Below are 22,927 nucleotides of genomic sequence, written 5' to 3'. Positions count from 1 at the left end.
AACTTGTAATCCTCCTGCCTCAGCCTCCAGAGTCACATGCACCACCATGCCTGGCTCTTCAGTTTTCTTGCGTGCAAAAAGGAAATGCTGCTGCTATCTACTCTGTCACATTTGTCAACAGCAATTGATGTAATGATTGTATAATTAAAACATGAATAGAACAAGGGGCTCATTACCTCACCATTCTTTAAGCGACATTTCATTAAATGCACATCTTACTATAAAAAGATTGTATATTTCTGGCCAATTTCTACCTAACATTGATATATTTTTTGTTTGCTTTTTGTGATACTGGGAATAGAACCTAGGGGCACTTGACCACTGAGCTACATCTGCAGCCCTTTTTGTTTTTGAGACAGAGTGGCCCAGTCTGGCCTCAAATTCACAATCCTACTGCCTCAGTCTCCCAAGTAGTTTATAGGTGTGCATCACCATGCCTAGATCATAGTTTTGACCAATAAAGGGAATGTCACCTCTTTGTTGCCACTCAAGCCACATAAATTGAAATGACAAATTTAGCCCAATAAAACAAATTTTCTGATTATTAGAACTGCTTCAAGAAGTAAAAAATTCCTCATTAGAAATAATAATTCTGGATTATCTTTGAGGATATTGTTGTAGGTAGGAGACTGGACTAAATAACCTTTTAATCATCTCTTCAATTATGTTTGTATTCAGACCGCCATGAAAAATTTTAAAAACATTATTTTAATTTCTTTACTTTGTAAATGAGCTAGTACAGTACCTTTTTTTATTTTTTTTAATAAATGGTTCATTTTTGTCTCACTGGGTAGGAAAAATTTTCCGCTGCTCTGATAGAGTCCTTGACTGGGCCCGAGAAACTGACATAAGACAGATAAACATAGGGGAAAGCATTTACATTTTATTAGAATTTTATATGTACATGAAAATAGAGACCTGAAGAAGTAATCAGAACAAAGAGCTTATCTATTTTTTAGACAAAAATGAAAAATTTTTCTAGAAATTTCAAGACAAAGGGTTTGGGGTAGGAGCAATAAGTTGTATGAAGGTGACAGAGACTGGGAATAACTAGTAGAAGATAAGGGTTATTTTGTTAGTTTGTACAGTTCTGTCTTAATGTCTATTTTTAGTCTTTGGTAATTAGGATGTTCTTTTTCTGGAACAGGGAGAGCACCCTTCTCATGGAGAATTTTATGGCTTATTTTTACATAGGAAAAAGGAAGTTAGGAGCCTATCCCTATATCTTGTATTTCTGATTTGCCTTCAGTTCAAATAATCATTAGGTCAGAACAGCATATTTTTGGGTGGCATGTCCTGAAATCCTTTCATCTTTTATGCTTTAATATCCCAGAAGATAAGATGTAAAGGCATGAAGTATTTTTCCTCTGCCTTTTACCTGTAAAGAGATGTTGAAAATAAATTTAGTCACATTTAAGAAGAGCTTTTTTGGGACTCATTTGGATTTTTTTTTCTAAAAAATATTTTGTGGGAATATATATTTCTATGGGAAATATATAATTTGAAAATTATCCTTAGTGATATTCCGACTTCATGCATTTTGTTTATGATGCTCTACTTGTAGGAGTCACACAAAATCTAGGTTAATCTTGTGTGTGCTACCTACTGGCTGTGATGTTGAGCACATAAAAGTTAGGTTCTGTAGAAGGCATTTAGGAGGAAGAAATAGTGCAAGCAAAGTCTCAGAGTTAATGTATGATGAATAGGATGTTAGCAATGTTACTAGTCTTTCCTGTAGAACTCAAAAGGCATTGCTGACAGCAGTGGTAGAGAACCTTGAAATTCGTTAGAAATATGAAATCTCAGGCTTCCAACCCATACCTGTTGAATAAGAATCTGCATTTTAATAGAGTCTGAAGTTAAGATTAGAACATTTATTTAGGGCAGCATTTTGTCAATCCTGTCTACTAATAAGAATTATCTTGTGAATTTATGAATGCTTTCTAGGTCACCATTCTTGATCAGTTAATTCAGAATCAGTAAGTAGAGTCCATGCATTGCTAGTTCTAAAAGCTCTAGAAATACTTCTCAGGCTACCCTTGTTCATAGCTTTTGGGGAACATGAGATAAGAGCTTTAAAATGAGCAATAATGTCTGATTTGCCCTCTTGATATATACCACAAATGTTTGTTGAATGTAGGACCTGTGGAGAGCTTTTCTTTCCATCTTTCTTGATTTGGAGTAAAGACTGTTCTCCTAACTATCCCCCTTCCTTTTTTCACTTTAAGTAAGAGAAAAACATAAGCTTTTAAAGTACTTGGAGTATTAGAAGGCAAATAAATCCTGAAGAATGCTTTTCTTACTATACCCCTCTTAACTCTAAACGGAGTTAGAGACAGTGAGGTAAGCTGAGTATGCTGCTAGAAGAGAGAAACATTCTGTTATGAAGTAGTGAAACATTTGCAGAGGTTAGGTTTGTCTAGTTTTAGTTGTTTGGAATCATTCAGCTTCTTTTTTTCCATAAATTTTCTGACTAGGAAAGTATAGGATGACTTGAAACAAGGTAAGATCGGAATTGAAAAGAATATTATAGAGGCTGTTTCTGGTCTGTGCTTGAAATCCTAAGGATTATAATGCATTCTAGAATTGTTTTAGAATTTTAGAGCAAGCTTATAATGGAGATGTTTTTAGGAAGCCGTAGTATAAGCTCAAATAACTGAGAAGGGAGCAGACCTCAAACAGATCAGCAAGCTGTCTTTATTAAGCATTGGCAGAATGGCACATGGCATATTTTCAAGGGAGAAAATGGGCACTGGTTATAAGAGGGGTTTGCTTTTTATAGGTCTTAATGAGAGTTAATCATTGCAGAATGTTTAGTGTGACTTAATCATTAAAGACTTGGGCAGTCAGAAACTAGTTGTTCAGGTAAAAAATCTAACTCAGGAAAACAGTTGGAAAAACTCAAAACTCATTCTAACTCAGGGAAATAGTTGTAAATGCTTGAAACTGGGATAAAAATTTAGAGCCCAGAGCCCATTTGTTTTCTGTCCCCTCCAGGACTCAGTGTTACTGGGAAAGGATGAAAGCCCAGAGCTTGGTGCTGTTTGCTTATCTTCTTACTCCAGAATCCATTGTTTCTTAGAGCTTCAGTATTTGCTTTTCTCCTTCCAGGACTCATCAACAATGGGAAAGGGTGAAAATCCATGGCTTAGTGTGTTTATCTCTTCCCTCAGGACCCATTATTACTGGGAAAGGATGAATGTTTGCCTTATTCCTCCCTCCTTCCTCCCAGGCCACACTGTCCTCTTTTCTTCCTGGGGGCTGTCTTGGGTGATGTTATTTTTCATCATTCCAGACTCTGAAAGGGGATAATAAATTGGGGTGTTGATATCAAGCCTGGCTGCCTTCTCCTGAGAAGAGACAAATTAGGGAGATCCCCTCCTTTTAGAGTTCTAGAAGAGGACATGGAGACCCTGGTGGTTTAGAGTTAAGAGGGGTATAGTAAGAAAAGCATTCTTCAGGTCTAATACTGAGAAATGGGTGGTGGTGGAGGATGGGATAGGAGATAAAAAGGTATAGGGATTGAGTACTACAGGATATGTGGGGACAACTGCCTCTTTGATTTTTCTGAAGTCCTGTACTAGCCAAAATTGGCCATTGCGTTTCTTTACTCCGAGGATAGGCGAATTGTGTGGCAAGCCAGCCAGGAGGTGATATTTAGCTTTAAGATACATTCCTTTCTCCTTTTTGGCCTCGTCTTCTCTATTGTTGAAAACCTTGAAAGCATCATCTACAAGGCTACTGCTGACGAGTCTCTGAGTTCTCCTCTAAATTTTTTATGGATATCAGGTGCAGACCCACTTATAAACTGCACATGGAGAAAGAGAGTACCAGCAGGAGTATCAAGATCTGGGGTGGTATATTTGGTAATAGCTTCAGTAAGTTGAGCCAAAAAGAGGGCAGGGTTTTCGTCAGGTCCCCGGGTGATTTCCCTTATCTTGTCATGGTTAACCTGGGTGTTAGAATTTTTTGTTATGCCTTCAAGGAAGCAAGTAATCATGTGTTGGAGTCTAGTGACCCTGGTGTCTTGGGGTTGGTATGTCCAATTAGATTTAGCTATCGGGATGGCAGCATCTCCTGCAGGATAGGTAAGGAGGCTTTGGACATGGAGGAGGTTGGCATGTTCTTTAGCCACCTGCAAAATATGCGCATGTTCATCAGGAAGCTAGGATATAGTAAACATCTGCCCAAGTAAGGTGGTAAGTCTGAGTCAGACGTGTGAACCTTTTCCTATACTTAATAGGGCTTTCAGAAAATGAGCCTAATCTATCTTCTTCTGGAACAAATCTGTTGTAGAAAAGGGGATGTGAACTTGGACTGTCCTGTAAAAACAGGCCAAGGTGACTTGGCAGTGTTGGCAACATAAAAAAGCTGATAATATTTATGTAATCCCTATAAAATGCCAGGTAGTGTCAGATTTGTTTTTACTAGTATTATTTGATTCTACTAACAGTATTATACCTGTTATTATACATTTCTGGTATTTAAACTTCTGAAAGGTTCTGAAAGGCTACCTATCTTGCCCAAGATCACTGATAGAACTGGTAATTTAAATTAAGATTATCTGACACCAAAGGTGATGTTCTTTTCTGATTTGAGTACACAGTATATAATTAACCATTTTGTAGTAATTTAAGAATCATCTTTACACATTAGATTTGGGATTTATCTTTACAACCTCATGGCACATTATTGCTCATTATTTCAGTTTCTTTTATACTATTTCTGAAAGATATATTTTTCTCCTTTTCCTGTCAGTGATATTTCCTCTATTTGAAACTCCTACCTAATCGTTTACACCTAACTTTTAATAGCTAGCCTCCTAATAACCTTTCTGTTGTTCCCCAGCACTGCTTATTTTTCTTCTTCTAAATGTTTATGTTTCTATGTTTCTATTATGCAATTATTTTTTTTAAGTTGTAAATGGATCTTTTATTTATTTAATTAATTTATTTATATGTGTGCTGAGGATCGAACCCAGGGCCTCACACATGCCAGGCAAGTACTCTACCATTGAGCCACAACTCCAGCCCCTATTACGCAATTCTTAATAGATATTATTTGTGTGATTTTTTGACCTTGAAATGCTCATTGAATCCAACCAATGAATACAAACCTATTGATGTATATTTAAAATAGTAATAGATTTAATAAGAAATGTAATAACAGGTATAGATAAGAAAATTGTGACCATTTATGTGTCAATAAATAGGAAAACAAAAGAATGTGAATTTTAATGACCTATTTTAGAATAAGAAATTATTTCCTTTTGATGGGGTTTATTTTCCTTTGGGTTTTGCAGTAATGCAACACAGTGAAACCTAAATAAATATGTAATGACCTGAATTAATTTCTCAGGTTAATTGCAGAATCTGAGTATGGGCAAGCCACAACTTTTTATCCCTCATCTATAATATAGGAACAGCAATCCATATTATACTCTCTTCTAGCTTATTATGAGAATCAGATTTGATAGTATAGGCAAAAACTCTTTGTAAGGTGCTAAATGTATTAGATAGCAATGTAATGTGTTTTTTAATAGGCAATACTGATTACTGCATCTTTCTTCTATTTTTTTAAATTTTTTTTTCTCATAAATTCAGTTTTCCACAGGCAACAAATCAGACATTGCTAGACAAGTTTAAGCATCAACATGAAGAGAATTCTTACATTGAATTTCCAGCTGTGATGGAGCCTGCTTTCACCATAAAACACTATGCTGGAAAAGTAAAATATGGAGTAAAGGTCAGTTGATTTTTCAATGAATGTACTTTAAGGGCAGAGGTGTGTTCTTGACTTTGTCACTTTTCCTGGCACACTACCCCCTGTAGTTTTTGGAGGCTTACAATTAGTAACATTTGGAGACATTTTATTAGGATAATGTTAGATTCTACTAATATAGATAATATGATATTATTTTCTCAAGTTTCTGTTGGTTTCCTTCTGCATGTAATCTGTTGTCAGTCCATTCTAATAAACAATAAACTTTAAAAATTCTAATTAGTTATACATAATAATAGAATGCGTTTTGACCCATTATACATAAAGGGAGTATAACTTCTCATTCTTCTGGTTGAACATGATATGGAATTACACTGGTCATGTAATCATATATGCACATAGCGTAGTAATGTCTGATTCACTCTATTATCCTTCTACCCCCATACACCCTCCCCTCCCTTTATTCCCTCATCTAACCCAAAGTACCTCTATTCTTCTCTAGCAACCCTCCCCCAACGAATCAGCATCCACATATAAGAGAAAATATTTAGCCTTTGGTTCTTTGGGATTGGCTTATTTTGCTTAGTATGCTATTCTCTAGCTCCATCCATTTACCGGCAAATCCCATAATTTTATTCTTTAAGGCTGAATAATATTCCATTGCATATGTATACCACATTTTCTTTATCCATTCATCTGTTGAAGGGTACCTAGGTTGGTTCCATAGTTCAGCTAAACAATAAACTTTTTGATCTGAAAGAATAGATAACTATATCTCAAACCCATATGTTCATCCACATGTCCACATACTTTACTGAATTTTCCCCTTCTTTATACACATAGGGATGACAGAGGCCTTATGTCTTCATGTACTATTAGGTATTTGTGAGCTTGTACTCCTAATGAACTGTATTGAAACTCCTACCTCCTGAAAGGGGAAACTTCATGATTTCATCCATTTGTGATTTAAAACTGATGAACCTGTTATTCAACCATTTGAAATTTAAGCCTGTGTCTTAAGACACTTGGTTTCCATGCAAGACAGTGGTGATATGAATGATAGTGGAGCAATACAATTTTTTTCTTTGATCTCAGGGTGAGTATTTTTAATTTACTCATCAAGTGTACTGATCTATTTATTTAAGAGGTGTTTATTGAACATAGATCATGCATCAGACCCTGTGCCTAGTGTTTGGATTGATTTAGTGATTAACTAGACAGAAATGTTCCTGACTCTGTGTATACATACATATGATTGTGTATGAAATACAGGTAAATGGACTATATGCTATAAATACATGAATGGGTTCTGTGAGAAAAAGTAGTAAAGTAGTGGTGTGGAGCCATGAACCACCTCTCTAAGAAACTTTTTAATTTTTGAGAGATGACCTGAAGTAAATTTACCTTGATGAGGAGTTGGGGTGAAGAAGTACAGGCCATGGAATAAGGAAGAGTTTGATATGTTGAAATAAATGAAAACTGGTCAGTGCTGCTAGAATGAAAGGAACAAAAAGAAACAGTGATGTGAAATGAATTCAGAGTAAGACAGCAGGTTAATTCTTAAGGGCTTCTAGGCCAAGTTAAAGGAGTTTGATTTTTATTGAGTTTGGTTTTTATTGAAGGGAGCTATGAAAAGATTTTAAGCAGAAGATCTGATTTGTGTTGTTAAAAGATTGCTGTGCAGGGCTGGGGTTATAGCTCAGTTGTAGAGTGCTTTCCTAGCATGCACAAAGCTCTAGGTTCAATTCACAGCACTGCCAGAAAAGAAGATTATTTTGAGGAAGAGGCATAATAAGGGGCAAGAGTAGAATCTGGGAGATAAATTAGGTAGCTTTCCCCCTTTCTTTCTTTTTTTTAAATTGGGAAGAAATGTTAAGATAAACCCCAGGAATGCTTGGTACAGTGGAGCACACCTGTAATCCCAGTGATTCAGGAGGTTGAGGCAAGAGAATTGCAAGTTTAAGGCCATTCTCAAGTAACTTAGTGAGACCCTGACTCAAAAAAATAAAAAGGACTTTGGATGTGGCTCAGTGGTAACACACCTATGGGTTCGAGCTCTAGCACCCCCACACCCCAGTCCACCACCAGAAAACCAAACAACCAAATCACCTAAATGGCAACAAGAGTTGGGGAAGGAGATACCATCCATATACATTATTTATGTTCTAGATGATAAGTGATAACTGCTTAGAGCTGATGGGTTAATTGGAGGTATCATATCCTGAGGTGGAACAGATAGGAAGGGATAATTTTGATAGTTTAAAAAGTAAAATAAAAGGTCAGGCGCAATGGTGCACACCTGTAATCCCAGCAGCTTGGGAGGCTGAGGTAGGAAGATCATGGGTTCAAAGCCAGCCTCAATAAAAGTGAGACGCTAAGCAACTCAGTGAGACCCTGTCTCTACATAAAATATAAAATAGGGTTGGGAATGTGGCTCAGTGGTCAACTACCCCTGAGTTCAATCCCTGGTTAACCACTCTGCAGTCCCTCCCCAAAAAGAAAACCCAGTTTTACTTTTTTAATAATATATACTTTTGCTCTAAGTATATTTAGGGACAAGCCAACGGTCAAGATCCTGGCTTGTTTACCCATTTCCCTTGTTTTTAGAAGAATAAAGAATTAGGAAAGCACAAGACACATTCAGAGAAAGACTGGTAAGCAGGAGTTACTAGTATTCTACCATGATTCATCTCTTATTTATTAATTATTTTGCCTTTAGTCCATAGATTCATAATGATTTTTAATTTGCTTTGTTTCTTAACATATTCTGGCATCATGTTTGAGGTCTGATGAGTTCAGTAAACTTTATATGATTAAGTGTTTAATAGAGTCCAGGTGGATTTCTCTGTATGACAATAAATGACATTACACTAAGTGTGTTCCTTGAGAGTTTTTACTTAGAGCTATTTTGTGAAGCTCATCATATTTTTAAAATCCTTTTTTAGTGTGAATATAGTTGTAAGATTGTTGTCAGTGCCTAGACTGTTTGTATCCTTCTGGGCCCTTGCTTCCTTGGTGTAAGCTTCTTGATCTCCCTGTATTTGTGTGGAACATTTTAATCCATTTTCTTGTATTCTCTCTCTTAAAACCTCTGTGCTCTGGCAGGTTGTTTCTTTTGCCTGTTTATAGACCATAGCTAATCTTATTCTTTAAAATGCTGATAATATCCAGTTATATTTTATGAAATCCCCCTAGGACTAAGACTCATAGCTACCTGCCTACATAGTGTCTGTATACTGACATAGCATAGTGGTTGTGATTGGTTGTGTTTGACTTCCACTTTTCCACTTACTGTGACAGGGGCCAGAGTACTTCTCCTCTCTAACTCACTTTTCTCATTTATAAAGTAGGGATAATAATATTGGTCTCAAATGGGTTTTTAGGATTGAGACAATGTATAGAAACTATATAGAAGAGTGCCAGTCACATGGTAATCTCTCAGTAAACGTTACCTACTATTGTTTGTCCTTACCATCTCAAACTTCACTTGGACAAATTTTTTTTTCTGTTGATCTTCTTTTGAACGTTCTCTCTCTAGTCTTATGTATCTCAGTATATGGCATATCCATCCACCTAGCTCCTCAAACCCCAAATAGAAGTATTAACTTAATTTCCTCATTCTCTTACTATCAGCAGATTCTTTGCTTTTAACTCTTAATGTATCTCAAACATGGTAATTCTTTTTCATTTCTTCTTTGACAACCTGCTTGTCCAAGTCACTGTCAGCTCTTCTCTGTTTATTATTATGTCTGTTCTCCCCTTTTCCATTCTTTGTGCTATTCATTTCCTATGTATCAATAAATGTTTATAGAACACCACTTGGCTGTTGTCATTGACCTTTATGCTTGAAAAAATAAAGTTAAAACCCTTAACTCAAGCTCAAAGAGCCTAAGTCCTATTGATTTGCCTAAATTTTCATCACTCTCACCTTTTTACTGCTTTTCTTCTAATTTGTCCAGTGCATCACCACAGAAAGTAGGGATCAATCCTGAAAGTATAATATTCTATATAAAGTAAAAGAATGAACATTTCACTCAGAAGTCATTTCTGTCTTTATTCAATCACTGTTCAAACATATTACTCATTATCATCTTAATTTTAATAGCTTTTTCACTATTAACAGTGAGACTTTTTTTCCACACAGGATTTTCGGGAAAAAAATACAGATCATATGCGCCCAGACATTGTAGCTCTTCTGAGAAGTAGCAAGAATGCATTTATCTCTGGGATGATTGGAATTGATCCTGTGGCTGTATTCCGATGGGCAGTTCTCCGAGCCTTTTTCAGAGCCATAGTTGCTTTCAGGGAAGCTGGGAAAAGACACATTCAGAGAAAGACTGGTAAGAAGTAGTTACTAGTATTCTACCATGATTCATCTCTTATTTATTAATTATTTTGCCTTTAGTTCACAAGATTCATAATGATTTTTAATTTGCTTTGTTTCTTAACATATTCTGGCATCATGTTTGAGGTCTGATGAGTTCAGTAAATTTTATACGATTAAATGTTTATGTGTTATATATGTATAGGTATGCATTGGTACTTTTTTTATTACTAAATCTTGACAGGAATACTGAGTATAATAATGGTACTTGGGCACTTAGTAAGTCATGGTATGATTTTGAACAGAAAGTGAAGTAATAATGGTAATAGTATTTATTTAGAATTTAATTTTGATGCTTTTCTCTTTTTTTTCTCTTATGTATAGTTCTTACTACAAATGAAACCTAATTTAATATGAAAAGTATAAATTAGGAGAAAGAAAGGATCCTAGGGGATCCTGGGGGTAATATAATACGGTGGAAAGAACCCCCTATATACTGTCATGTCTTGATTGATTTTGTGACTTAATTGTCTTTCTTTTCTATAAAAGGGAGTTAATACCACCTTTAGAATTATGAGGTTAAAGCCAGATAATATATGAAAAGAATCTGTTTATGAAGTATTCATTTTCTTTTTCTCTTACCCTTAACTCAGTTCATTGGATTTTCACTTTGAAATTCAAAAATGATATTTATTTTCTCTGTGTTTCCTCCTTAAACCACAAAATATCCCATTTCACATACTGTGGGAGAGCAACTTCATAGCCCTGTTGGCATATTTGTAATCCGTGTTGCTTATTGTAGCACTAGTCTTAGAATATTGCTGTACCGTGAGGATTTTCTGTTTTCTATGCAGACGAGACATTCGTTTCAGAAGCATGAGAATACTCCCATGTGTTTCCCTATTTTCAGACTGACTTTTTGAGATGTGGCTTTTTGAGATGTGTACTAGCAATAAAACTTTACACTCAGCTTTTAAACATTTGAAATAAATAATACTTGGGAGATAATGTCCTTAAAATGAGAGGCAAAATAATTGAATTTAATTTCTTTTTTGAGATTGTAATATGCTTGAATTGCAAAAACAAAAGAACTACCTCAAACCGCTTTGCCGTTTCTAAAAGGTTGTATTAAAAAAACAAACAACAACAATAACAAACTTAAAAGAACTTTTTTTCCTTGAAGATGATTTCTTTCTTGTTATGATAGCTTTGTAATGAAGCTACTCAGATTTCTTAAGTATCCTGTTGAGATGTTATTGACTAAGAAGAAACTTTGTTTTTACTACTAATTATGTCACTTCACACAGATCTATTATTTATGTAAGTTAGTTGTTTTATATCCATTAGTATCAATTTGGGAAATGATTTTCGATATTATTGTTTTTATTTGTGGTACCTAGCTTTGACCGTAGGGGCACTCTACATCCCCAGTCTTTTTTTCTTTTTCTTTTTTTGTGTGACAGGTTGATCTCAAACTTTACTCCTCTTGCCTCAGCCTCTCAAGTAGCTGAGATTACAGCCCTGTGCCACTACACCTGACTGATATGTAGTGTTACTAATATAAAAAGATAAATTACTCAGGAATCTGAGGCAGGAGTATTGCAAGTTCAAGATCAGCCTCAGCAATTTAGTGAGATCACTCAGAACCTAACTACACCCTATCTCAAAATAAAAAGGATTGGGAATATAATTCAATAGTAAGTAAAGTGCCTATAGGTTCAATCCCCAACACCAACAAACAAACAAAGACAACTTATAATTTCTCTATCTTGATAGAATTTAGATTCTTGTTTAATAAAGGTATTACAGAGCTTCCATATAATAATCTTATTGAAAACTCTTTTATTCTAGAATATAACACACATAAAGAAAAGTACATAAAACAAACATATATAGCTCAGTGAAAGAGCACAAAAAATAATCACCCCTGAAATTACCACCTAGATCAATAAATGAACCTACATAACACCCAGATTTTCCTCTTGGATAAACTATGAAATTTCATGTTATATAAAAGAAAAAGAAGGAGTCTGATTAATTTGCATTCCTAGGCCTAATGAGATTGACTCCAGAAAGTGATTTTTTTTTTTTATGTTACAATATATTGGTGTCATTGCCATTGCCAGCATTCACCATAGCATTTTGCTTCCTCTAACTTGCCTCCCACTTAACTATCTTTTGGTAAGTTTGAAATAAAAGGACATCATACAGTTAGAATATTATAGCATTGGAAACTAACAGATTAACTGTTAAAATTATTTAAGTCATAGTTTCAGAACTTTTATAATATCTATAAATCGTATGCACACATATTAAGATGAAATGGGAATTAGAGATTATTTAAGTAGAAGTAAAATAAGGGAGGCAGAGGGTAACCAAGTTCAGATCTTTTGCAAATAAGATGTCAAAGATGATAATTCCATTATAGCTGGGTGTAGTGGTACATGCCTGTAGTCCCAGCCCCTTGGGAGGCTGAGGCAGAAGGATGTGCCGCAGTCTGGCTGGGCACAATTCAGGAGCCACTTGTCAAAAGAAACTAACTTTATTTTTAGAACCACACAAGATAAACAAAACAGCTCCTCAGGAAAAAACCCTCAGAGCCCAACTGCCACCACCGGCTTCCCACAAGCCACACACCCCAACAACCTCTTCCTCCCACAATCCTCCTGCTCTTGAGGCCGATTGGCTGGGTCGCATGGGCGGAGCCAAAAAAGTCCCCCAATGAGCAGCTCCGTGGTCTGAAAGGGCAGGGAAACAGCCCAATGAGCATCACCGCAGAGGAGCCAATCAGCTAGATGTTGCTGGGGCTGCTGTGAGCCAATCATCAGCTGGCAGTCTGAAAGTTTGCTGGGGCCCCTTCAGCTCATCAGCTGGCAGTCTGAAAGTTTGCTGGGGCCCCTTCGGCTGTGGCTCTCAACATCTCCCCCTCTCTGTTTAAACAACAAGCATGTGGCTTAGGGACCGTGCCTGCCTTAGGTTGTCCAATAGTACATATGGTTCTTACCCGTTATCGGATGAGCTGACCTCAAGGCGTCAGCCTCCTGTCTTAGGTTGGTACCATAGTAATTGGATCTTACCCGTCATTGACTACCAGTCCAGTATACAGTCACACCTGTGTAGAGGTCTTCGTACCAGCGGGGCGGGGGGTGAGGTTCTTTGCCTCACCTCTGTTGGCCCCCAAATTTTAGCTGAACGATCATGACAAACAGAAGGGAGGAAGATACACCAAGCCAGTTGACGGCTCCTTTTGGAAAAATTGTACCACCGATGACACCATCAGCATGTATACCCCAACACTACCAGAAGTTGCTGCACCAACAGATAGTTCACAATGCATACAAGTGAGTTCACAATGCATATAAGTGATACATAGTCCAGGCAAGTTCTGCAAGCAGTTCAGTTCAGTGATGGCTATTGCAGAAGCTGTAGATTGGTTTTATCTTTGTCTTCATGCACTGGGATGAAGATAGGAATTCTGACAATAATGGCTAAAGAAAAATTATATAACATTATATAACATTCCAGAAGACACTAAAAGAAAACAATTTTCTTAACAATTTACATTGTCTTCACTGAAGATAGGAATTCTGGCAATAATGGCTAAAGAAAAAATTATGTAACATTCCAGAAGGCACTAAAAGAAAACAATTTTCTTAACAATTTACATTGTCTTCACCGGCACTGGGATGAAGATAGGAATTTTGGCAATAATGGCTAAAGAAAAAATTATGTAACGTTCCAGAAGGCATTAAAAGAAAACAATTTTCTTAACAATTTACATTATCTTTAAGAGAATTATTAAATATAATGAAAAGGAAAGGTGAAAGTAAACAAACAGATCTGTTAACCTCCTTTTTTGTTCACATTTTAAAACAATCTTCAACAGCTGTTTACCCAATTTAAATTAAACCATTTAAATCACGTGAATAAAAAAAAGAAATTATTTGGATCCATTTTTTCATGAGCACTCATCATATATGACATATGGACATACGTACATTCAAACACAAAACACAAGTGTGCACACATAATACATACGACACATAACATAATAGTAAAGGCCTTATAACTTTTTACAGGTGAAATCTCCATTGCAATGTTTAAAAACTCTATAGTCAAAAAATAGAACTGATCAGCAAAACATTAACCTAGGTCTGTATGAGCTCAAAAAAAAAAAATATGCGAAAGGGCAATAATAAAATAGATATTGAAAAAAGCATTCTGGTTCTGTCGCAGATGTAAGAATAACCAAACTGGAGTTCTGGATATCACATCTTCTTTTTGGTCTGTAGAAATCGCTTTAGTTAATCTGTCTGGAATCCAAATCAGCTGCTGTTCTCCCTGTGGAAACACATAAACAGACCCCCGATTCCAGGCAATCACTGGGTTAGGACCTTAGTTAATCTCTCTGGAATCCAAATCTGCTGCTGTTCTCCCTGTGGAAACACACAAACAGACCCCCGACTCCAGACAATTACTGGGTCAGGACCTTTCCATTGTCCTGTTAGAATATCCTTCCAAAGTACCTTGGGCTTATATACATTTTTTGGACACATATGCCTTTCCGCAGCACTAATCCCTGATGAATCCAAATTTAAAAAGTTTAGAGTAAAAAGGGTTATTTTAAGTTTATCTTTGGGGAATATATATACCCCTTCCCAATTCCTTCTTTTTGCTTTAATAAATACATTTTAATAGTTTGATGAACTCTTTCAACTATGCCTTGTCCCTGTGGATTGTATGGGATTCCTGTTATATGAGTAATGCCAAATGATGAGCAAAATTGTTTAAAAGAGGTAGAAGTATAACCAGGGGCATTATCTGTTTTTAACTGTTTTGGAATGCCCACAGTGGCAAAATTTTGTAAGCAATGAGCTATAACATCTTTAGTTTTTTCTCCGGCATGAAGGGAGCCCATCAAAAATCCAGAAGAAGTATCAACTGTAACATGCAAATATTTTAATTTTCCAAATTCTGGCAAGTGTGTGACGTTCATCTGCCAAATATGGTTAGGTATCAATCCTTTAGGATTGACTCCAAGATTAACTTGTGGTAAAAAGGTCACACAATTTTGACATTGTTTTATTATTTGTCTAGCTTGTTCCTTAGTTATTTTAAAACGCTTTTGTAAAGTATTAGCATCAACATGGAACTTTTTATGAAAATTTATAGCTTCTTCTAGTGTAGAGAAAATATGTATGTCATGTGTAGTTTTATCTGCTAAATCATTGCCCAAACTAAGGGCTCCAGGCAATCCTGTATGTGCCCTGATATGTCCTATAAAGAATGGATCTTTTCTGTCCCAGATTAGACTTTGTATAGTGGAAAGCAAAAAGAAAATAGTAGAGGAAGGGGAAATCCTACCAGCATCTTCAAGGGATACTATAGCATTAACTATATACTGACTATCGGAAAATAAATTAAATACAGAATTTTTAAACATCACAAAAGCCTGTAATACTGCCTTAAGCTCTACCTTTTGAGCTGATTGTTTGGGTACTAAAAATGTAAAAGTTTGATCAGGTGTAACTATTGCTGCTGTACCATTATTTGATCCATCAGTGAATATATTTGGAGCATTCCCGATAGGTGTTTTTCTTGTCATTTTTGGAAAAATTACAGGATGCGATGACCAAAATGACAATAAAGGATTAGATGGTAAGTGGTTATCAAATGAAACATTAGATTTGCACATGATTATTGCCCAAGTATTTAACTCATTAGCTAACTCATCAATTTGATTCATAGTATATGGAGTAATAATTTTATTGGGAGAAATTCCAAACACTCCCTTTGCTGCTTTTATTCCTTTGAGTATTAATTGTCCTACAGCCTCAGGATACCTAGTAAGAATAGTGTTAGAAGAATAAGATAAATGTATCCATAATAATGGGCCTTCTTGCCAAAATACTCCTGTAGGAATATTTTTTGTTGGTAGTACAATAAATAATAAAGGCAAACTTATATCAATTCTATCCAAATGCATATTTTCCATATATGTTTCAATGATTTTTAATGCCTTTCTTGCTTCAGGCGTTAACATTCGGGGTGAATTTGGATCTGATGGACCTTTTAGGATATCAAATAAAGGTCCCAACTCTCCTGTTGGTATACCTAGATAAGGCCTTATCCAATTTATGTCTCCTAATAACTTTTGAAAGTCATTAAGTGATTTGAGTTGATCTACTCGTATTTGAATTTTTGGTGGACGGACCATGGTTGAGGATAATAGAACTCCTAAATAATTAATTGGAAAATTTAATTGTACTTTATCTATTGCTATCTCTAGATTATAATTTTTTAATAAGTTTGTAAGTGTGGCATAACAGTCTAGCAATGTGTTTTTAGCTTTGTGTGCTAATAATACATCATCCATATAGTGAAATATTTGTAGTTCAGGATTTTGATTTCTAAGTGGCTGGATTGCTTTGTTAACATAAATTTGACACATAGTTGGGCTGTTAGCCATCCCTTGAGGGAGTACTTTCCATTCATATCTCTGATCAGGACCTTCATGATTCAGTGCAGGGATAGTAAATGCAAAACGTGGACTATCCTCAGGATGAATTGGAATTGAAAAAAAACAGTCTTTAATATCTATAACTAAAACATACCAAGTTTTTGGCAAAGCAGACAATTGAGGAATCCCCGATTGAGCAGGTCCCATAATAACCATCTCATTATTAATGGCTCTTAAATCTTGCAATAATCTCCATTTACCAGATTTCTTTTTGATGACAAAAATGGGAGTATTATGGGGAGATACAGAAGGTTGTATATGTCCTTCTGCTAATTGTTGTTTGACCAGATCATGGGCTGCTAGTATCTTTTCTTTAGTCAGGGGCCACTGAGGAACCCATACTGGTCTTTCTGATTTCCAAGTAATTTTTATTGTCTCAGTGGCCCTTTCTGAAAATCCAACCCATGTCTGTCTGTTCCTTGATCTATTTGTATTGGTGCTGCTATACCTTGTTCTTGTTTTCCTAATCTTTTTCCTTTCCTAAAACCTTGTCTAGTCATAATAGTGGGTGCATTTTGGTTGATGTTATTTGTTAATGTCAAACCTAATTGATCTAGGACATCTCGTCCCCATAAATTTATAGGAAGATGATCCAATACATATGGCTGTATAGTTCCTTCACATCCTTCAGGATCCTTCCAATCTAATACCATTGCACTTCTATGGGGATTAGTAGCCACTCCTAGGCCTCGAAGCGTTTGAGTGGCTTGTTGTAATGGCCAATGTTTTGGCCATTCTTGACGAGAGATGATGCTAAGGTCTGCACCTGTATCCAGTAGCCCATTAAATTCATGTCCTTGAATATTTAGTTTTAGCATGGGGCGAGAATCTAAATTTAAAGACAGCATAGCCCAATCTACACCTGTGGAGCCTAATCCCTTGGAACCTCTTTCTATAGCACGACTGGAAAATTTATCATGTAGGCTTGGTATTATTAGTAACTGTGCTATTCTATCTCCTGGTGAAATTACTGATATACCATTTGGAGAACTGGCTATAATTTTTATTTCACCTTCATAATTGGGATCAATTACCCCAGGACTTATCATAAGTCCTTTTAGAGTAGAAGAGCTGCGTCCCAATAATAAGCCTACTGTTCCTTTGGGAAGAGGTCCTTTCACCCCTGTGGGAATGATTTGAACTCCCATCTCTGGAGTTAGTACTGATCTGGCGGAGGCGCAGATGTCCAACCCTGCGCTCCCTCTGGTTTGTCTGATGAGGGATCTGATGGACAATGTGTCCTGGGCACTACCCTGATGGGGTTGCTGGGTTCCTCCAGTGCTCCGTATATTTGTGGTTTTGGGCCCCGGAGCATTGGGCCCCCCTGTCCATTTTTTGGCAATGGAGCCCAATGCCTTTCTCCACGATATCGTGGATAAACACTTGGTCCTTGTTCGTTTTTTGATAATGGAGTACCCTCTATGGTGGTTTGAGAACGGCATTCATTAGCCCAATGTCTCCCTCTACGGCATCGTGGGCAAATACCCGGTATTCTACTCCTTTGATACCTAGTTTTGTTAAACCCTCCTCCTATGGGGCAATTCCTTTTAAAATGTCCTGTTTGTTCACAATTGTAGCATGTTCTTGGCCTGGAATCTAAAGCCTGTTTTACTGTAGCTGCCACAATTTGCCCTTGTTCATTAATGTCTCTGGCATCTAAAGCCTGTTTTACTGCAGCTGCCACAATTTTCCCTTGTTCATTAATGTCTCTGGCATCTAAAGCCTGTTTTACTGCAGCTGCCATGACTTGCTCTTGTTCATTAATGTCTCTACATAATTTAATATATGTGTTTAAATCTTCATGTTTCCATGGTCTAATGATACCTCTGCACCAACGATTCGCTTGGTCATAAGCCAGTTGTTTTATTAATGGCATTGCTTGTTCTGTATTCCCAAAAACTCTGGTAGCTGTTTGAATAAGCCTATCTACAAATTCAGCATAAGATTCATTAGTTCCTTGTATTATCTTAGATAATTGACCTTGTAAACCTCCATGTTCTTGTAAAGTCTTCCATGCCTTAACTGCATCTACAGCAATTTGTAAATATACACCAGGATCATATGCAATTTGTTGCTGCTGATCCTCATAAGGTCCCTTTCCTAACAACATATCTAGATATCTCTGAGGATAACCAGCTGCTGCATTTCGCCTAGCTGTCTCCTTGCAAAATTCCTCATTGGCAACCTTCCATAACAGGTATTGTCCTCCATTTAGCACAGCTTTACACATATTAGCCCAATCTGCTGGCGTCATGTTCAAGTTGGTAATGGATTCAACCAAGCTTACAGTGAAGGGTGCTTGAGGACCATAGGTTGTTACAGCCTCTTTTAGCTGCTTCACTGTTTTGAAATTTAAAGTATGGTAAATTCGCTGCCCTCCTACCTCAAATACAGGGCATGTTAAGACTTGAGATCCTGTCTCAGGATCTGAACTATCCACTGCGGGGGTTGGGGGCCTCTCAGCATATGAAGGTGGCCTTGTCAGTTGGACACTTACGTCCTCTGGTGATAGAAAGGTGTTAGTAGCAGTCTCCTGTAGAGGTGGTGCTGTTGGTTGGACACTTAAGCCCTCTGGTGATAGAAAGATTTTAGTAGCAGTCTCCTTTTGTAACTTTCCCCCTGATGGCTTTTTCTGCTCTAAACTTTCTTTCTCTGTCTGATTAGCTCGAAAGACCTTCTCTTTTACTTGAATCTTTTCCTCTTTCTGACTAACTTGAGAGACCTCATTTACTTGAATCAATATGTCTTCTCCTTCCTCTACCTTTGTCTGAATTGAAGGTTTTGGACTAAGAAAATCAGATACCAACGCCCACAATGCCAATGTGCCAGCTGGCAGAGTTCCTGGGCTGTTCTTTTCTATTCTTTTTAAATCTTCACCATGATGGTTCCATTGTGATATATTTAACAGCTCCTCCTTAAAAAGCCATGGGCTACATTTTTGCATTGTATCAACGTATGCCCTGACTGCTCTTGATTTTACTGGAATGCCTCCTTCCTCTAACAATTTACTTAACACTCTTTCAGTTTGTTTTTTACTAGTTTCTGATCCCGTATTTCTACTATAATACAACCCAACAAGATGACGCCAAACAAAACCGAGACAGAATGAAATAAAAATGGAACAACAAAAATTCATTATAGCCTTTCTATCCTCCTTACATGTGCATCCGTCCTGTCTCCCTATCTGTTCCTCAGACGTAAATAGTTTTTCCTCAGAAGTGAGCGGTTTTTCTTCCGTCTCACTCATCTCCAGGGACAGGCAACTTAAAACAAAAATGAAGCAAAACAAAAGAGGAATCTTAAAATGGCTCCCCATCCTCTCACCCTGCCCTCAGGGGCGAGCGGTTTACTTACCCTCAGTCGCTCCCCGTGTGAGCCACCAAATGCCGCAGTCTGGCTGGGCACAATTCAGGAGCCACTTGTCAAAAGAAACTAACTTTATTTTTAGAACCACACAAGATAAACAAAACAGCTCCTCAGGAAAAAACCCTCAGAGCCCAACTGCCACCACCGGCTTCCCACAAGCCACACACCCCAACAACCTCTTCCTCCCACAATCCTCCTGCTCTTGAGGCCGATTGGCTGGGTCGCATGAGCGGAGCCAAAAAAGTCCCCCAATGAGCAGCTCCGTGGTCTGAAAGGGCAGGGAAACAGCCCAATGAGCATCACCGCAGATGAGCCAATCAGCTAGATGTTGCTGGGGCTGCTGTGAGCCAATCATCAGCTGGCAGTCTGAAAGTTTGCTGGGGCCCCTTCGGCTGTGGATCTCAACAAGGATGGAGAGCTCAAAGCAGTCTTAGCAAAAGCGAGGTGCTAAGCAACTCAGTGAGACCCTGTCTTTAAATAAAAAATAGGGATGGGGATGTGGCTCATCGAGGTCAAGTGCCTGTGAGTTACTTCAATTCTAGTACCACCCCCCTTCAAAAATCATAATTCTAATAAAGATGATGTAGTATATTTTTACTTTCTCTCAGTATCTTTAAAGTATGTTATATGTGTACATGAATATGACACAATGAAACCTACCGTTCTTTTTTTTTTTTTAAAGACTTTAAAAAATTTTTTTAGTTGTAGATGGGCACAGTACCTTTATTTAACTTATTTATGTGGTGCTGAGGATTGAACCCAATGCCCTATGCATGCGAGCCCAGCACTCTACCATTGAGCCCCAACCCCAGCCTGAAACCTACCGTTACTTAAAATTAATATGCACTAATTAAAAATAACTCTGAGCTAACTGTAAAGAAGCATCCTAACAGTGAACAACAATAACAAACCTCTCCCTAATTTTCTGAAGTAATTCCCTCCTTTTCTCTTTATTAAGCTGACTGAGCCACAGCCGAGAATACCAGATTAAAGATTACTTTTGTTATTTTTTCTTTTGTCCAGAATTCCAAATTAAAGGAAAAAATGCCATTTTAAGGTCTATAAATAAAATTATTTCAATTACCCTATTTGAGAAAAATATAATTGTAGAATATTCATGATAGTGATCAGCCTGTTTGAAACCAGAAAATACTCTTAAATGAGTCACATTAAGTAGGCAGTTTCAGTAACTGCATGTTGTTTTGCTACAAGGTGGAATGAGAAATAGTAATGATTTGTTTAGTTAGCAGTGAATGAGGTAATGAAGAACAGACATTCGAGTTCTGTCATTTAACTTGCTTCTGATTTCCTCCTCCTGAATAGGTTAGAACCTGGAGTAGAGAATACTATTTAAGGATCATGAAGAATAGAGCACAATGATGCTTTATTTGGTTCTGTTGGACTTACATAGAAGCATAGACAAATAGGCATTTTAGTGAGTCTAAAAAGTGTAGGCTAAGGTATTGAGGTCTGAACAAGAGTGTTCAAAGTACTATCCAGTTTTCTTCATTAACAAAGAAAGAAGCTGTAGCTTTTCATATAGTGTCTGCAGGTAGAGAGTTTTAAGATTTCCATATGATCTCTACTGCTTCCTATTCAATGAACTGTATAATTCTAATCAGCTCTCTTTTGCTTTTGCAATTGGGAGAACAATTCTAGTGATGGTCTATTTTCAAAGATGACCAGATGGTAAAACTTATTTGGTTAGTATCATAGTTTAACAGTCCTTTTTGCTTTTTTTAAAAAGCAAAAACCCAATCATTAGTTATAAATTATTTGTATATTGGAGAAGGTTAAGAGTAAGAGTTTTAGATTATGTGTTAGTGAAATAGGTAAAAGTTTTCAAAAATAATCTTTTCCATAAAAGCAGTAAGAAAACTAATGAAAAGTTGCAGAGTAACTTTGTTAGAGTTGTAGAAATTAAAGGCTATAGTAGTCTAGAAAGTGTTTGTGCAACTATAAATAAAGATTGCACTTTGTGGTGTTTTCATGTGCATGATTCACAGGCCTTCCTCCCCAGCTCATGGTAACCCTGAAAACCAGCACCCTGGAATCAATATGAAGTTTAGCAGAGTGGCAACCACTGGAGGAAGTAGAAGGGCTTGGAATTCCTTCATAGTCTCATTTCTAGAGAATTCTTCAACCTTTTGGGTTGTTTCTTGGAATATTTTACTTAAAAATCTGAATTTATTCAACCTGATTTGGAGTTTGCCCACTGTGAACTACAGCCTTTAGCCCAAAAGCACTGTGAGAAACAATCAGAATTAGGGCTGGGGGTGTACCAGTTGCCTAGCATGTATGAGGTACTGGGTTTAATCCTCAACACCACATAAAAATAAGTAAATAAAATAAAGGTATCATGTCCATATACAACTTAAATTTTAAAAAAGGCCTAAAAAATTCAGAAGAAAAATAATCAAAATCAATTGTTGGACATTGCAGTTGCCTATGACAGTAGATAACTATTAGGGTGAACAGTGGCCTAACCAAACAGCTTAAAAGGAAAAGCAGATAAATGAGATGTCCATAATGGCTTTGAAAAGTTCTGATATATTCCATAAAATTTAGTTGGTTATGTGCTTTATAGGACTCTATACATGCCAGGGCTCTAAGCATGCTCAGGAAAAACCAGGAAGTTCTTGAGTCTCTGTGCAAATAGAAAATGAAGGCAAGGCAGAGTCGTAGAGTCGTAAACTGCTTACCTGAGTGTTGAAGGTATGCCTCAATACATATACATTGATCCTTGACAAAAGCCACTGTTCACCCCAATAGTTATTGACTTAACGGTTTGAGGTATGTAAGAGTATCTCTGGTTAGTCATTAGCTGATCATTAAGCTCAGTGAGTGGAAACTTCTGTGGTCACATGTGAAACATCTTAAGCGGGAGGAAAAAAATAGAAACAATATCAACAGCAAACACTGGGGATAAAGGAAAATCTGATTCCTAGAGTTGCTCCATTATACAATTTAATACATCCAGTGTTTGACAGTTTTTT

The 22,927-nt window shown here is 36.8% G+C and overlaps 1 protein-coding gene across 1 annotated transcript in view; it reads left to right on the top strand.

The window, feature by feature from the left end:
* Myo9a (myosin IXA) overlaps positions 1-22,927 on the top strand; it is a 263,115-nt gene that overhangs the window by 102,311 nt on the left and 137,877 nt on the right. Inside the window, exons 13-14 of the mRNA XM_076851030.2 lie at positions 5,604-5,745; positions 9,866-10,061. Of these exons, the coding sequence (XP_076707145.2) occupies positions 5,604-5,745; positions 9,866-10,061 (338 nt within the window). The remainder of the gene's footprint in view (positions 1-5,603; positions 5,746-9,865; positions 10,062-22,927) is intronic.

This window comes from Callospermophilus lateralis, chromosome 3 (genome assembly GCF_048772815.1).
Source record: "Callospermophilus lateralis isolate mCalLat2 chromosome 3, mCalLat2.hap1, whole genome shotgun sequence".
Classification (NCBI taxonomy): domain Eukaryota; kingdom Metazoa; phylum Chordata; class Mammalia; order Rodentia; family Sciuridae; genus Callospermophilus; species Callospermophilus lateralis.
The sequence above is the reverse complement of the archived record's forward strand: the minus strand, read 5'-3'. Positions and strand labels throughout refer to the sequence as shown.